Raw genomic sequence first — 17,507 nt, 5'->3', positions numbered from 1 at the left:
CCCTTGCTCCCAGATTATTTCCTGCAGCTGTTCTCAGGTCATTCCAATGTGCATCCCAGGCTTCATGCTTCAAGCTTCAGGGACTTGCCCAATTTCTCTGAAGTTTAAATACCTCTCTAGTCAGCACCTTAGTTGTAGTTTTATCTTTTCTATCACCTCTTCTTAAGTCTCTGTCTAAAATCCTTCCTGTATGGCAATCCCTTGTGAATGGTGGACATGTCAGATGTTGCTGGGATGTCTCAATGAGCTGAGGGAAGGGGTTTGATATTTCTTAAATTTTATCATGTTCACATTTTTTATATTGGCCATCAAGAGAAACCCTTCTGTGCCTCTGAGTCTCACTAGTTCCTGGTCTCTCAAAGGGCACAAACCTGATGAGTTGTGGTTCCCATTCCTGTGGCTGCACTTGGATCTCCCTCCATAGCCAGAGCAGAGCTCCCTTGTCCCAGAAAGTCCCTGGCAAAGGAGGGATGAAGGAAACAGGACAGGCTGTGGGGATCAGGGCCAGGGCAGAGCCAGGGAGAAGAATGACTTCTGCATTTGATGGAGCTGTGCCTTCTCTTGGCTTTGTTGGCTGACAAGAAATGAACATCCCTCGGTGTCTCAGGCAGATCCTTCTCCAAGGAAAGCAGGTGGGAGTTGGAGCCAAGGAGCTGAAAGCTGCAGGTGCAGCCTGGGCTGGAGGGAGCTGAGATTTGCACAAGGCTGCTCTGAGTGCCAGGGCTTGGATGGGGGAAATGGTGGGGTGGGGTAGGGACAGAGTCTGATTGATTGTCAGCCATGAAGGGTGTTGGCTATATCTATTCATATCTATTCAAACTGCATGAGGAGGTACTTGGATTTAGTGCCAATTGGAGATTGCACATATCAATTTATCATCAGGAAAAAAAAAAAATTAGGACCTAAAAAATGTTTTCTCACTCTCTTTGTAAATATTCATTCAATTATACATTCACTTTGAACACACTTATGAAATGTGTTGAATTAACCACACAAGATTTGAAAGCTAAAATCAAATTATTCCCAAAGGCTTGGCTTGTTAAGATGTTCTGAATGTTAATGAGGCCTGGGACACTGAATTCCTGCACTGAAGAGCTGAAGGCTGAACAAGCCTCTGGAGCAGTGAAATCCAGCAGCAGGCTCCAAGTTGCTGAGGATGTCAGCAGCCCCCACTGAGGCCATCCCTGCCCAGAGACCGTGGGGGAATGGGCAGACAAGGAGAGCGTCCCTGGGGCTGGGCCAGCAGAACTCAGAGGCACCAGCGGCTCCAGCTGGGCAATGGAGTGTGGAATGTGGCTGGGAAAGCCCTGCCTGGGCTGTGCCAAGCAAGACAGACAAGCCCTGACTCCCATCCCCCAAACAACTGTCTCAAGGAGACATTTAAAAGGAATTACAATTGTTTGTGTCCTCTGAGTTGGAGGCACTGGAGAAATACCAGTACAAGAGATTTTGAGGAGCTCAAAGCAGCTTTTATTGGCAACTCTAGAAAATCAGAGAAACTATGGCAAAAGGTTTAATATGACATTCAATCAACAAAAAAACATTTCTGAAGCATTAACTTGGCCATTCCACTTGACAAACTCTAAGCCTGATAAACTTTAAGTTCATCAAAATTCGCCAGAGGAGAGAAATAGAAGTAGACATAGAAAGAGAGAAAAATAAGATTTAAGAAGCACACACAGAGATACCAACTCCTGGATTCCAGCAGCATTCAGACAGAAATTCCAAGAGGCTGCAGGGTCAAGATGTGTGCTTGCCTTGTGGTCAGCCTTCAATACCCCTTGGTCTTGCTGGGCCCTTCCCCCAGGTGGGACTTGGGGTCATTTGGTCACTAAGGAGCTGGGCTGGTGGTTCCAGAGGTGGCTGTGGAGCATTGCCTGTGCTGTGCCAGGGACTGGCAGCCACTGCTGGGCTGGGATAGGGGCTCTGGGGGGATTGGGGTTCCAGGGCAGGACAGCGCTGGGGTTTCAGGGCAGGACAAGGTGGACCTGCTTCTTCCTCCCCCACACACAAGATGTTTCCAGCCAACAATCTCCTCCAGTCTGTCACAACAGGGAATGTTTGAGGTGAAACTTCAATTTTGGCAATGATCACCTGGCCAAGAGGGACAGTTCTTTTCCACAGAATTGAAAACCACCTTTTCCATCGGATTTGTTACTCATTTCTGGTTTGATTGCCTGGGTTTGGTTTGGTTTGGTTTTGTTGTTGGATTGTTTCCTCGGTGTGCCTGCAGTGTCCAGTCATGAGCAGTGTGACTCTTGCTGAGGAATTTTTGTGGTGCTGTCACTTAATATTAAATATGTTTTTTGCTGATATCTTTCCTGGGAGTTTTCCAGTGCTCTCGTTTGTAACAGGGTGAAGGAGCCCTGGCCCAGGCTCTGGCCCTGGGGGACACAGGGACGCTGCCGGGGGGGTCCCTGTCCCCCTGTCCCACCCCCCAGGGCCTCGGCCCCCCGTCCCCGTGTCAGGCTCTGGGGTCGATCTCATGGAACACCCTCTGGGGGAGGACGCGGCGCTGGGTGTGGGGAGACAGGGGTCTATTGAGAGTCTCTTGTATCATGTGGTGGAAACCCAGAAAAATAATGGTCAGGAGAAGCCTGGTTTATTGAGAACATTCCTGCATAGCAGACAAGATATAGCCTTGTGCAAATGACTCCATGCAGCATTCACATATTTAATTCCTTCTTTTCCTCTTCCAGGGGAAGCAGAGTTGCTTTATTTACTCCAAGCAATATTTTCTCCCTCCTCCCTGGCAAAGAACAAGCTCCCATCCTGACAAGTGCTCACAGGTTTACTTAAGGCTCATCACACCCATGCTCAAGAGAGTGGATCAGGTTAATTTATCACTTGTTCCAATGATTAACTTGCCCAGCTGCCAGGTTCAAGAGCCCCAGAGTGCCTCAGGTTGTACGGGATCACAGAAGGAAAAGCTCCATGGAATTAAGCTGCTGCCACACTGGCCCTCTTTGCCTGTCAAACCCATTCAGCTGCTCTTGCTCTGCCCTGTCAAAATCCTCCATAAAATACAAGTGAAAATCCCTCCTCACCTGTGAGAAAGCACAGTTGGGTTCTGCTCAGGGCATTTCAAATTACGTGGGGTAGTTGTGACCTCCCCTTACAAAGGCAGCATTTCAGGAAAACCAAAAGTTTCTTTTCAGGGACTCACCAGACTCAGGACACCTTCCGCTAATAAGGTTGCTCCAAGCCCCATCCAACCTGGCCCTGAACACTTCCAAGGGTGACACAGCCACAGCTTCTCTGGAACCTGTTTTGCTCCTCCCAGGTCTAAAATCGCACTCAACTTAGCAGCCTCAGAGATAGATTTCTATTCAAGAGCTGCATTTTTCTAGGAAAGAAATATGGCAAACCTTGTTTGCATCTGACTTGGCAAAATCAACACAAGCTCTGAAGAAAGGGCTGCGGCCCACTTTTCTTCCTTTTCCCCATTTGGTGGAAGATTTTCATTCTGTTGTTGTTTGGAGCAGTATTTTAATCGATCTGGCTGAGGATGCTGAAAATAGTACAGCAAGTTACTTGTGTGAGGGGTGGAAAACTGAGCTCTTGCACATCCAGTGTTTCTGTTGTTGGAAGTCTTCAATCCCACCTCTCGCTGGGATGAAATAGGTGCTACTCATCCAATTTCTAAAGTATCACGCATCGAGCTGACACTATTTGAAGACTTAAAAATAAGCGCAAATTTAAACAAACCTCTGATCCCTTCCATTTCCTCTGTTCCACAGTTGATGACAGAAGACAGGAGAGAAAGATTGTTTGGGAACAATGTTTTCAGGACTCTAAAAAGAATATCAAACCTGCTCTGCCACACTCTCAGCTGTTACAGCCCCAAAAAGCACCGGTTGTCTTTGCTCACAGAGTCACAACTGTGATGGGATTTCTACCACACCACAGGACAGCCAAGTTTTGGTTTTTTGGTTTGTTTTTTTTTTTTTTTTCCCCTGGGAATAACTACAGTACTTCTGGGTAGCAAGGCAGACATGTGCCTCTTCTAATGGCCCTTGAAAGTGGATGTGTGAAATGAGGTAGACAAAGCCAAAGGCCAGCTGAACCTGGGATCTCTGAATGGGTCTTGACATTCTTGCCAGGAAGATGAGTGGCAATCACTGTTCTGCCAGGCAAACGGCATCTGCTGGCAATGTGGTCTAGAAAATATGCTTTCTGCTCCTCTCAGAGCCAAAATTCCTACCCATTTCTCCAAAGTCCTTCTTAGATAGGGACCATGTTCAGCTGAGTGACAGTGAAGCAAAATGGCAAGCCAGGAATACATTGCCCTGCACACAACATCCTCCATTCCCATGGATGGTTTCTCACTGGCACACAGGAGGAAGGAAGGAACCCAAATGCATCGTTGTACACCAAGTCAGACGTGTCGGGGGATGAACAGATCTCACAGGGATATGGAAACCTCTCCTGAAAAGCAGTTCAGAGAAATCCTGAGCTGTTTTGTGCTGCTAGGCATGAAGATGCTCAGGATCTTCCACAGGTGCTCAGCAGGCAGCAGGATTGTGGCTGGATGTCACTCTGCAAATGCCAGTGGCTCAGCTGAGAGCTCTGGGAGCGAGTGACACTGCACTGAGAGGGGCCACAGTCCTGCAAGGGTCTTTCATCAGGAGCAAAGAGCAGCCTGGAGGGTGGGCAATGCTGGATCTGTACCACTGCGTGCTCATCCTTCACCTGAATGGGGAGCTGCCCCCAAAGTTGCCATGCATCACTTTTACTTTTTCTCCTCTTGGGTATATTTTGGAGCAGCTGTTCTATGTGGCTTTTGATGATGATCCTGTGGGAAGCAGCCATTTGCCTGCTGTGCTATCCTCACAACTAGTACTAACTCTTCATTCCCTTTGGTTTTATTTGGGTTTTTTTTTATCTATTTGTTTGATTGGTTTGCTGCATGGGTTTGTTTGTTTGTTTGTTTGTTTGTTTGTGTTTATGTCTGATTTGGCTTGAGTTTTTTGTTTGCTTTTTCATAAATGACTGGTGAAGTTGGCAAAGCCAAACTCAAGATAATGTAAACCAGGATAATCTTTTCAGAAATTCCTTTTGGCTGGGTTTAGCTGCATCCCCTAGGCTCAGGATCACTAGTATATTTTCAGGTTTTGCTCTGCATCATCAGCCTGCCCAGACTCCGCTTGGTGTTTCACAAATGGAGAAGACAATGGACATTGTGCCAAGCTTCCTTTCCAACAGAAAAACCTGGGTCAGCATGACAGAAAAGAAGAAAAATAAATCACCAGTTAGAACAGAACCAGTGTCCCACCATCTTCCCATCCACTGTTATTAATTTTGTACATTTAGAGACAAAGCTGGGTCTAAAGCTTGCATCTCGCAGTTCCTGATGCTATTTGCTACCCTTCAGCCTTGACTGGCCCTGATGTGACTGACTGCTGGGCAAGTGGGGCTGGGGATGCTCAGCCTGGAGAGAGGAGACACTGGGAGGCCTCCCTGTGGCTGTGCAGGACTGGAAGGCTCCCACAGGAAAGAAGGGGACAGAGTGTTCAGCAGGGCCTGTGCTGACAGGACAAGGGGGATGGCTTTCAGCTGCAGCAGGTTGATGGAAGCTGCATCTAAGGAAGCTGCTCTTTTCCACTGGAGGTGGTGGGGCACTGGCCCGGGCTGTGCACAGAGACTGTGCATGCCCCATCCTTGGGAACAGGGCTCTGAGCAGCCTGCTCTGGGGGAAGATTGCTCAGCTTGGAACAAGATTTTGTTCTTCAGGCTCCCTTCCAAGCCCAACCGTTCAGGGACTCCATCATTCCATGGTCTCCACTGTCCACTTCAGATGGAGCCTGGGAACCGTGATGTCACAGCCCATGCTCCAGCTGGAACGTCCAGCGCCCAGCAAAGGGCACAACACAACCGTTGGCCGCTGTGTTGACACGCTCTGCACCTTGCTCCTGCCCTCGCCTTTCACTCCTCTTATCCCCCCGATACCCCGATCATTCCTGACAGCTCCTGAGTGCCTGGATTTCATCATCCAGCCCTGCAGGATGCTCCCCTTTGTCCTGAGGAAGGTATGGTGCCATTCCATGGAGGTGGACACCCCCCACCTGCCCAGGTGGGCTGGAGCTCTGTGGGGATGGAGTGGGACAGGGAGCCCACTCTGAGGTTTTGCTACCTCTGCAGGCTGTCCCAGACGGAGAGGAGGAGATGGAGGTGGATACAAAGATTGATATGGATGAGGAGATGGAAATTGACGGAGAAGACTCTGGAGAGGAAGAGATGGACGTGGATGTGGATGAGGAAGAGGAGATGGATGTTGATATGGAAGAGTCCATTGAGGACATGGACATTGATTGAAAAGGTGAGGAAGAGGTCGTGATCTTGGGCTGAAGACCAATGCCAGCAGCAGGACAGGCAGAGTGGGTCTCCTGCTGCCAGGCTGGGGCTGGGCTGGGTGCTCCCTGCTCAGGGACATTGTACCCAGGGCACTGGATTCTGGTGGCCATCCACAGCCTGTCCTGTGCCTGCTTTGCTCCACACAAGCTCCATCCCAGACCCAGCCAGGCTCAGTTCTGGTAGCAGAGTCCTGCTGCTGTGCCAGTGTCTGCCAGCCTGGGGGCACATGCAAGAACCCTCTGTGCCTGACTGGAGTGACCGTGGCACTTGCTTTTCTTCCAGGAACAGTGGACATCACAGACAGGGACACCTGCAATCAATAAAAGGTTTTTTTCCATTTTCTCAAGCCACGCGTTGGGCGCCACTAACTGTATTTGTCCTGGTTTAGGGCAAGTTTGGGAGATAACCCCCAAAGGGGCTTCTCTACAAAAGCAGATTCAATTGCCCCTCCCCCCTCCAACCAGTTCGGGAGAAAATATCTCCTTGCAGAAAAATGGAAAGAAACCTGTTTATTAAAAAATAGAAACCAAACAATATTAAGCAATAAAACTTCTCACTGATCCAAGGAAAGCAAACTCAGAACAGTCCCCTCCCCGGGTTGCAGCTCGGCTCACTCAGTCTCTGATCAGTCTCTCTGGTGCTGGAAATGCTGCTGCCCAGGCCCGGCCAGGGGGCCACAGGTGGAGCTGCCGGTGCTCTTCTGGGTGTTCAGTGCAGAGCAGGCTTGAACAGGTCCAAGAAAAAAGGAAAAAATCACAATCCGGAGAACTTCTTTGCCTCAGCTAGCTAAAACTAACTAAAAGCAAGAAAAAGGGAAAAAAGGAGCTCTGTCCGGCTGTCTGTCCATCCGCAGACAACACAGTCCAGGAGCAGGAATGTGGAGGACTGAGAGCAGTCTGAAAACAAGCTGTGCGCTTCTTCCCTGCCCTCTTCATTGTTTGGAAGAGAGTCTTAAAGGTGTAAAAATTATTCTTCAGTATAAAGAGAACAAGACGATTGGGGATTAAAGCGTCATATAGTCAACCCAGGACATTCCACCCCTTATCCCCATATCGTCGGCTTACTACTAAAACTAATATATATTTGAAGTCTACAAACACATACATTATACATCTAATATACAGCTATAGACAGACAATGGTGGCAACATTCAGCAAACAGTGATATTTATACATGGTTCTCACCCAACAACCAGATCTCCCTGAGGTACACATTGTGTTCTTCCATCTTTTTGCATTATCCACCATGTGCAACCTGGTCCCTGAGCAAAAACAACCCCGCGAATGGGTTTGTCTGTACTCGAGGCAGGATTGATCCAAACTGTCTTCCCTAACAAACCACTGACATGTACCACTGGGACTTTGTTTCCATCTATACTGTGCAAAGGCTCAGATTGGGCAGGGCCCACTCGGTTAGTAGAGCCTCGGGTATTAACTAACCAGGTGGTCTTTGCCAGATGCTGCTCCCAATTTTTGAAAGATCCCCCACCTAAGGCTTTTAAGGTGCTTTTTAGCAGCCCATTGTACCTTTCCACTTTGCCCGAAGCTGGTGCATGGTAGGGGATACGGTACACGCACTCAATGCCATATTCTCTGGTCCAGGTGCTGATAAGGCTGTTCTTGAAATGAGTCCCATTGTCTGACTCAATCCTCTCAGGGGTACCATGTCTCCACAGGACTTGCTTTTCCAGGCACAGGATGGTGTTCTGGGCAGTAGCATGAGGCACAGGGTAGGTCTCCAACCACCCTGTGGTGGCTTCTACCATTGTGAGCACGTAGCGCTTGCCTTGGCGTGTCTGGGGCAGTGTGATGTAGTCAATCTGCCAGGCCTCCCCATACTTGTACTTGGACCACCGCCCACCATACCATAGGGGCTTCACCCTCTTGGCCTGTTTGATGGCAGCACACGTCTCACAGTCATGGATAACTTGAGAAATACTGTCCATGGTTAAATCCACCCCTCAGTCTCGTGCCCACTTATAGGTGGCATCTCTCAGCCCTGATGACCTGAGGCATCATGGGCCCCTCGAGCTAGGAATAACTCTCCCTTGTGCTCCCAGTCTAGGTCTATCTTGGACACCCCTATCTTTGCAGCCTGGTCTACCTGCTCATTGTTTTGGTGCTCCTCATTGGCTCTACTCTTGGGGACATGGGCATCTACATGGCGGACCTTCACAGGTAGCCTCCCTACCCTGGTAGCGATGTCTTTCCACTCTTCAACAGCCCAAACTGGTTTTCCTCTACGCTGCCAATTAGCCTCTTTCCACCTCTCCAGCCATCCCCACAGAGCGTTGGCTGCCATCCATGAATCAGTGTAGAGGTAGAGCTTTGGCCACCTCTCTCTTTCAGCAATGTCCAGGGCCAGTTGAACAGCTTTGAGGTCAGCAAGTTGGCTTGATCCACCTTCTCCTTCAGTGGCCTCTGCAACCTGTCGTGTGGGGCTCCATACGGCTGCTTTCCACTTCCGATTCATTCCTACCATGCGACAGGAACCATCAGTAAAAAGAGCATATTGTGTTTCTTCTGCTGGCAGTTGGTTATATGGAGGAGCTTCTTCAGCACGTGTCACTTCTTGTTCCTCTTCATCAGTGAGAGTGAAGTTTTCACCTTCTGGCCAGTTTGTAATTATTTCCAGAATCCCAGGGCAATTCAGCTTTCCAATACGGGCGCGCTGTGTTATGAGAGCAATCCACTTACTCCATGTAGCACTGGTGGCATGGTGGGTAGAGGGAACCTTTGCTTTGAACATCCACCCCAGTACTGGTAGTCGGGGTGCCAGGAGGAGTTGTGCTTCAGTGCTTATTACTTTTGAGGCAGCTTGGACTCCTTCATAGGCTGCTAAAAATTCTTTTTTTGTTGGAGTATAGTTGGCTTCAGACCCTCTGTAGCTTCCACTCCAAAATCTTAGTGGTTGGCCTCGAGTCTCCCCAGGCACCTTCTGCCACAGGCTCCAGGACAAACCATGGTTCCCGGCTGCAGAGTAGAGCATATTTTTCACATCTGGTTTTGTCCTGACTGGGCTAAGGGCTACCGCGTGAGCGATCTCCTGCTTAATCTGGACGAAGGCTTGTTGCTGCTCAGGGCTTCAGCGGAAAATGTTCTTCTTACGGGTGACTAGATAGAGAGGGCTCACAAACTGACTGTACTCCGGAATGTGCATTCTCCAAAAACCAATGGTGCCTAGGAAAGCTTGTGTTTCCTTCTTGTTGGATGGTGGAGACATTGCTGTGATCTTGTTGATGACATCAGTGGGAATCTGACATCGTCCGTCTTGCCACTTCACTCCCAGAAACTGGATCTCTTGAGCAGGTCCCTTGACTTTGCTCTTCTTGATGGCAAAGCCAGCTTTCAGGAGAATCTGGATGATTTTCTCTCCTTTCTCAAACACTTCTGCTGCTGTCTTCCCCCATACAATGATGTCATCAATATAGTGCAGATGTTTTGGAGCTTCTCCAGGTGAAGGCAAACTGTGGCCTGCATTCTGCTGCCAGCGGAGTGGAGAAAAATGCATTAGCAATATCAATAGTTGTTGGGAGCTTTGTAACAACCTAGCTCTGAGCTAAAGGTCACAGTGAGATTAATTTGACCGAGATAGAGAATGAGGGGAGTTGCCATTCCAATTAAACTGTGTCCTTGGCCCACAGATGAAGAAATGCACAGAAACAGGTGGTAAAGCAAAACAGCTTGGGAAAAGTAGTGATAGTTACACCAAAACAGCACGTAGATAGCTGATAACTAATTAGCCAATGGTGAGCTGGGATTTTGCACTATGCATGAGCTAATTAAAGGTTGTATAATAATTGGTGATTCGGGAATAAAGACGAGACTTGTAGATCATCATCTGGTGAACGAGTCTTCCTTCTCCATCAAATGGCTGACCCCGACGTGAACCCGTAAGACGACTACGGACGGACACGGCTGCCACGGATCGGGAAGTAGGAGCGGGTCCCTCTGAAGCAAGGGGGGGGACGGCAAACGATCCACTGCGAGTTCGCGGCCCTGGGAGCTATATAGATAGTCCCAGCCTACGTGCTGCCGGAGTCTGAAAGCCTTGCAACAGCGCTGATTAGAAATGGAAAGGCAAGCAGCATATGATTTATTTACTTGCTTTTTAAAAAAGCAGCAGATTAAGGACATAGACTTGCAGAAAGAGCTCCCACAGTTGTTAGCTTACAAGTATGCACAAGGAGTTTCTCAAAATCCTTATATAGTACATGAATTAACAGAGTGGCGTAAGTTCGGGACCAGGAAAGCGACAGGGGCCGTGGGAGAGCCCGGGGCGGACGCGGCGGCGAGAACGCGTATGGTGGCGGCGGCATGCTCGGTGCTGGCGGCGGTTACGCGCACCATGGGTGCAGTGACACGCACGGTGACAAAAACTCGCACGGCAGCTGTCCGTAGGGAAAGAGCACAGATCGTGAGGGAAGTGCCAGCCGGGGCCGGGCCAGCCAAGGCGAGACGCGGGGGCCGAATACGCGGCAGCGTCAAGCGCAGTGCCGGTGGTAGCAGCGGCGGATGCGCACCAGTAACGCGAAACCCGAAAGCTGGAGCTGGGAGGGCTTTTTCACTTTTTGCAACCGCACAAAAGCACCAGCGGTGTGGGACATGCTCCCGCAGGCGGCGGGTGTTGGCGCAGAGCCAGGGGGAACCAGCCCGAGCGGAAATCCAGGCAGAGCGGAGCCCAAAGGAGATCACGGCTGCGCGGGTCCGGGCGAGGGCGTTCCTTTCCGCACCCCCGAGGTGGCACAGGCTGAAGCTGTGCCCAAGCAGGCGGGGACGGGCGTGGGCAGACATTCTTCAGGGCACCGCCCTGTCACAGCTGCCTGGCAACCACAGCAGCCAGCCCATCGCAGCAATTCAAACAAGTGTCTGAGAAAGGTCAGGAATTTTCTTCAAGATCAGGATGGAAAACTTCTGCAAATTCACACAGTGCTTCATCATGCAGCAGATGTTATACGGGGCATTTCACCCAACTGTTCCACAGGCTTTACAGTTAGTTTACCAGGTTTTTTTGTAAATGTGTTTGCTTTTCTAAAAGTGATTGAGTATTTGGGTTTGATAGCTTTAAGTTTGATGACTTCATTGCCTTTCCCTTGCCTGAGGCGGGAGCAACCTTTTAGGGGGGCAGAGTCTAAGTAAACTTCCTAGTTTCTGTTTGGACTACATGTGAGAAGATTTAAACTGTAATATTTCTGTATACTATAGTCTTTATGGTCTTTGCTTTCTTCTATTCATTAAGAGATGGCATTAGATAAATGGATGTAAATGTGCTAATTGTTTTTGTACTGTCCTTATTTTAAGTGAAATTATTTGTGTTTAAAATTATCTGTCATCTTTCTCAGTTTTGTTTTTAAATATCTATGCAAACTGTCCAGCTTTACCAGCCTGTTATCCTTCAGTTAATGATTGTTGTCAATCAGTAAGAAATCTCAGTGTAACAAAATGCCAGAGGAACTGCTTTTATTGTAAAAAATTATTCCCAGGGAAACAAAATGTCATGTAAAGATGAAAGTATTAGTAAAGATTCAATTACCCAAGGTGTCTTGGAAGACAGAGCATTTGGAAAAGGTCAATCAGACCCTGTTATGGGGTCATCAGTCGATTCCCCAATGATTCAAAGTTTTAAGAATTATTTATATTAAGTTTATAACCTTTGTTATTTTTAGTTTTTATAAGTAATGCTGATAGATAGTGATTGTTGTTAATATTACATGAATGCTTAGAAAAGGGGTTGTCTTAACTTCCTTGAACACTTGCTGTTGATAAGTTGATTACATTATGTGAATTCTCTGATTTTTGTGATAAGAATTATTATTAAGGTATTGTTGTAGTATTTACAGCCAGCTTTCATGTGTTTTTCTATTTTTTTTGTGTGATCACCTGCAAGACACGGGTCTCTTCAAGATTCTGTCTTTTATTTCCTAACTATTTAGATGTTTCTGAAAGTTTTTATCCAAATTGCCAGTTTTGTGATTCTTTTAATTATTATTACAGGAATACTCCAGCAGAGAATTCAAGAAGTTTGCTGTGTTTGGAAAATCTCTGTCTTGACAGAAACTTCAGAAAGATTCAATTGTTTGATAGTTTGATTAGTTTGTAACCCTAAGGTTTCTTGTTTATAACAGTTGTTTTTAAAAAGTCCTGTTTAAAAAAATGTGTTAAGTGACACTCACCAGTTAGATTTTGGGCTCTGGCTAAGCTCTAGCTCTATTTGGATGGAGTGACTGACAATCAACCCAGATGTTTTCTGCATCAAATAGTATTCATGTCCGTTTGACTTGGCGATTTGACCATCTATGATAGCTGAGCTATTTTCAGAAGGAGTTGGGGGAAACATGAATCCGGACATGATTTCTCCAATTCTCTGTCATTTTAAGGTTTATCAGCTGTCGCAGACTCTGGGATAAAAGTTCAGTGTTGTAGTGTTTAGTAATTTTCTGATCTTGTATATGTTGTTGTGTGTATTATCTAAATTGATTCCTAATTACTCTTATCTTAACATTTCTCTATGTAACATTGCAAAATGAAACCAGGACCCATTCTTCACCTCCAGGATTTTGAGAAGATTCTTCAGTCCTGCAGGGACGTGGGATTTGTTTGTGTTTTAACAGGTGCAAAGTCCAGATGGATTTCAATGAAGAATGTGTAACTCTATCAAGAGCAAGAGAAACGTTGACCATTCAACAAGCAAAGAAGACAGACAGATATTGGACATGCTGTCTCAAGATGTACAAAGTGTAAATCATGCAGTATTGCAGAACAGAGCAGCAATGTATGCTATAGGGATATTAGGTGTAATAGTATTGCTAATGCTTGTATTACCATGCTTGCTTAATTGCGTACAAAGAATAGTGAGTCATATGATGGGAAGGGCTTGGAAAACAACACTTCTGGCCCAAAAAGAAAACGGGGGAAATGTTGGGAGCTTTGTAACAAGCTAGCTCCGAGCTAAAGGTCACTGTGAGATTAATTTGACTGAGATAGAGAATGAGGGGAGTTGCCATTCCAATTAAACTGTGTCCTTGGCCCACGGATGAAGAAATGCACAGACACAGGTGGTAAAGCCAAACAGCCTGGGAAAGTAGTAAGTAGTTATACCAAAACAGCACATAGATAGCTGATAACTAATTAGCCAATGGTGAGCTGGGATTTGCACTATGCATGAGCTAATTAAAAGGTGTATAATAATTGGCGATTCGGGAATAAAGGCGAGACTTGTCGATCATCATATGGTGAGCGAGTCTTCCTTCTCCATCAGTTCTGCCCTCTTCCTGATGATGCTGTGCATGGATGGAGCCCTGCCGTGCTTTCAGGATGCTATTCTTGAAAACTTCCAGCATTCCCAGCCCCTGTGCTCTCCATGGATGCCTGCCATGGAATCCCTCTCAGCTGGGTTCAGAGCATCCTCAGATTGGCTCTTCTAAAATCAGGGGTGGCACAGGTTCTGGAGGATTCCTATGCAGAAAGACTTAATTGTACTTGTGATTGGAAATCCAGTTTTGTTTGATCAGCTGCTCTTACAAAGAATATGTACCAAACCCTGGAATGGTGAAAAGCCACTGAGCAGGAGATGCAGCATGATGCTTCACTGGGAGGGGCAGGCAGGCCACGCACATTCAGGGCATCCCCCCCATCAGAAGGACATGCATGTTGTCCCTCTCATCCCTCCACCCCACAACCAGGCCTGACATCTCCTCCTCTGGAGTGGAGTTTTTCCTGTTATAACGTCATCTCATGCTTGGTCAGCACGTGAGAAGAGGCTGCAATGGCTTCTGATGCCACCTCCATGCCAAACACAGCTCCATTGGGTGCTGTTCCTCTTTCACAGGTTAACTTCCCATCAATTGACCAATCCATTGTCTCCTAAGGGTCACATTCCCACCAGTTCATCCAGAAGGTTTCCTTCACTGTCTGTTCTTGTCTTGCTGACGTGCACAACAGCGGATCAAATGTGGCAGGGCCTTAGACACGACTTCACTCCTGACTCACAGGCTCCTTGTGCCACTGCTGGCCTTCCGTGTGCTCAGCAAGATCTGTAACTGCACAGGGTTGTGGAACTGCAGCTTCAGCACAGGGACCGTGCCAGCCTGACCTGCCCTCGTTCATGTGCACAAAACACGGCGTGGCAGAGAATGGCAGCAGGGGCCTGTGTGTCCCAGGGCCCGGATTTGCGGCGCTTCAGCTCCACAGGGATGCAGGCAAAGTGAAGAAGCCAAACCGTTTATTAATGAAATCCAAAAACAAGGGGTGATATGGGAGGGGAAGAGGGAATGGGCAGTGTCTGAGGGCTGGAGGGAGGGAGGTATCTACAGGCAGGGAAAGGCCAGAAGCCATGCGAGCTTCCCACAGGCTCAGCTGTACCAATCATCAGCTGTGCCTGGAGCTCCAGCGGCAATGGGAGATGGTGTCCTGTTCAGTGTCTCCTGCTGCTGTTCTTGGGACACTGGTTCACCGCATCCTGAAGATGGACCTAATTCTTCAGCTCTTCTGGCAAACCGGGCGTGAATATTCAGGTTTCAGTGGGACAGACTAGTGTCTTTCCTTGGGACTGAAATGGCTGGAACAAAGAAGAGAGCCACAGTCAGCACCCACATCTGCATGAATCCTAGGAGACCCTCCTGCCAAGGTGTGCTGCTTTGTGCACCCCAGACATCATGTTTTGGGAGAAGCTGCTGGCAGCTTCCTCCGTGTCTGCTAGGAAACCAATCAATGGCTGCCTTTGGGAATTGATAATCTGGAAAGCTGTACACAAAAGCCTCTGTGAAAAACACATCTTAAAAACAAAAGAAACTCGGGGAACTTCCTCTTTTCCCTTCTGGCCGACAAAGAGATAACACTGCTGGCCCAGCCAAGGCCTGGCTGAGGTCTGTGAAGAAGAAGTCAAGCCCTAGATGGGAAAGATGAGGAGATGCCTTTAGTTTTAGGCCAAAATTCTCTTGTAATTCTCCTGTATATGGAGAATGATACTTTTTTCCCTCTAACGCATGAAGGTATGGGGAGATGAAAGTGTTCAAATGGTAGGTATTGAGCAAAGACCTCCATGCTAAAGTCAGCAGATGTTAAAGTAGCTGTGATTCTTTGAGAAGTTTCAACAGAGACAGGGAGAAGAGTGATGAAGATCCTGTGCCCCCAGGAACAGAAGATCTCTCTTGCTAGAGATGAAGATGATTTTAGAGAACAAGAACTTTGCTTTTGAACAGCTCATCTTTAAAACAGTAGCCCATAAGTTGACATGCCACATAAACCCAGCTGTGGGAAAAGCTTGTGGAAAATGGGAGTGATTTCAGCATTGCACATTTCCCTGGGTGGCTGCTATTCATGGAAATTGAGAGCCACGAGAGAACTGTTTTCTTATGGAAAAGTCTCCATAACATTAATAAGAGGGACTTCTCTCCTTAAGCAAAGAGACAAAAGACTATTGCAGAGGTAGTAAACTGACTCAAAATTTTGGTTTGGTCTCTTTACATTGTCAGTGGGAAAGAAAAGGTTGTAGGGGGAGGAGAAGTGTTCCGAAGGTTTTGTTCTGACTCTTATTACTCTTTCTTTTAGTTACTCTTAAATTGTGTCTCAGTCACAGTACCATGCCCTGTGCAGCTGTGGGGGCACAGGTGACAGAGCCCCGGTGCCCTGAGGGGCAGGGAGGGAGCATTGGCAGCAGGCTGGGCAAAGAGAGGGGCCCGAGGGTCCTGGAGCTCTCTGCCTGTCTGGCAGAGCCCATTGGACGGGCTGTGATGGGCCACGGGCCCTAAAGGCTGGTGAGCCCTGAGCTCTCAAGGCACGTGGGCCCCGTACCTGTCACACGTTGGGGCACAGCGCAGGAGGGTCAGCACCACATCAACAGGATGTTCTTCAGCCAGCCTCACAATGTCAATTTTCAGCCTGGCATCCACAGTGTCATGGGACACCAGCCTCTGGTGGATGTTCCTTACAATGGCTGGCACCTGGAGGACACCTGGGGGAAACTTGGAGCGCTCTTCAAGGGAGCAACTTCCCCAGCTTCCCTTCCCGCCACAATGTGCTGGCCTCAAAGGCTGAGGGGCCCCAGTGATCACGGCCTGAGGGGGCACAAAGTCCTGGGAGGCCTCCAGGCCTGATCCCAGCCTGCTTAGCTGCTCCTGAGACGAAAAACAAGGGTCCCTGAAATACTCTGGTATTAATTCCTCGATCAGAGTTGGAGTGGGCGTGGTGTCAGGATTTGCGGTGGCTTCAGTCTCTCCAGTGTTGGCATTTGTCATGGCCACGTCCTCAGTCACTGCCTTGTCTCCGTTTGCTGTGTCCTCATTCATTATGGTGTCAGAGTCTTGTGAGTGCTCAGCTGAATCCAGGCTGACATCAGGCTCTGCCTGGAGCTCGGTCAGCCCCGAGTCAGGCTCGGCTGGGCCCTCAGCTGCACTGGTCCCGGTCTCTCTGCGCTGAACTCGCAGAAACTTCCGGAACATCTGCAGGACAGGGAAGCCAGAGATGCTGCATGGCATTCTCCAAGCATAGTGCTCGGCTGAGCAGGGACAGCAGGCCCAGCGCATGGATGGGATGGCTGCAGGTACCTTCAGGGTTCTGTGGAAGCGGCCAGGGCTGGATTGCTGCTCTTGTGTGCGCTCCACGGCTGCATCTGGCAAAGAGCGAGCACAGCCAGAGCTGAGGGGCTGCGGGAGAGGCCGGAGAACACAGCCCAGCCCTGCGCTCCCCAGGCAGGGACAGCCCCGCGATGCCCCAGGGGGATGGAGCACGGCCACTGCGGGGTGTCTGCCTGGGCCCTCTTCTGTCCTGTCCATGGGCATGTCCCCAGGGGATGGGATGGGATGGGATGGGATGGGATGGGATGGGATGGGATGGGATGGGATGGGATGGGATGGGATGGGATGGGATGGGCCCACACTGGCTGCAGCCATCCGCCCTGTGGCCCAGCTCTGACACTCACCATCCTGCAGTGTCTGGATCTGCTCCGGCTCTTCAGGCTGTTCTGCTGGGGCAGCTCCAGGGCCTTTGTTTTTTTTTCCCCTGAGCACTTTGAACAAGCCAAGGAATCTGCCTGCCATGTCAGAGTCTGGCCTAGAGGGCACCTTAAATAGAGGTTCCTCGGGATATTGCCAAGTCAACAAGTCTTGCAGTTGCTGAAAGCACCAGCAAGAGAGAAGCCTCAGGAAGGCAGCAGGA

At 48.7% G+C, this 17,507-nt stretch overlaps 1 protein-coding gene and 1 long non-coding RNA gene across 3 annotated transcripts; one reads left to right on the top strand and one right to left on the bottom strand.

The window, feature by feature from the left end:
* The first annotated feature begins 5,881 nt into the window (after window positions 1–5,881).
* Window positions 5,882–13,556, top strand: LOC135288578 (uncharacterized). 2 transcript variants are annotated; one of them, XR_010351636.1, is made up of 3 exons: window positions 5,882–6,029; window positions 6,142–6,319; window positions 12,965–13,556. It is a non-coding gene; the product is annotated as an uncharacterized LOC135288578 (long non-coding RNA). The 2 variants fall into 2 exon arrangements; XR_010351635.1 differs by lacking the exon at window positions 12,965–13,556 and adding an exon at window positions 6,637–6,818.
* A 996-nt stretch (window positions 13,557–14,552) lies between these two features.
* On the bottom strand, window positions 14,553–17,242 carry LOC135288461 (uncharacterized). Its single transcript, XM_064401851.1, has 4 exons — window positions 17,230–17,242; window positions 16,898–16,962; window positions 16,146–16,792; window positions 14,553–14,910 (listed from the first exon to the last, which is right to left on the bottom strand). The coding sequence occupies exons 1-4, from the start codon at window positions 17,240–17,242 to the stop codon at window positions 14,883–14,885; spliced, it is 753 nt and encodes a 250-aa protein (XP_064257921.1). The 3' UTR covers window positions 14,553–14,882.
* Between the last annotated feature and the right edge of the window lie 265 nt (window positions 17,243–17,507).

Source organism: Passer domesticus, chromosome 33 (genome assembly GCF_036417665.1).
Source record: "Passer domesticus isolate bPasDom1 chromosome 33, bPasDom1.hap1, whole genome shotgun sequence".
Lineage (NCBI taxonomy): Eukaryota > Metazoa > Chordata > Aves > Passeriformes > Passeridae > Passer > Passer domesticus.
The sequence above is the reverse complement of the archived record's forward strand: the minus strand, read 5'-3'. Positions and strand labels throughout refer to the sequence as shown.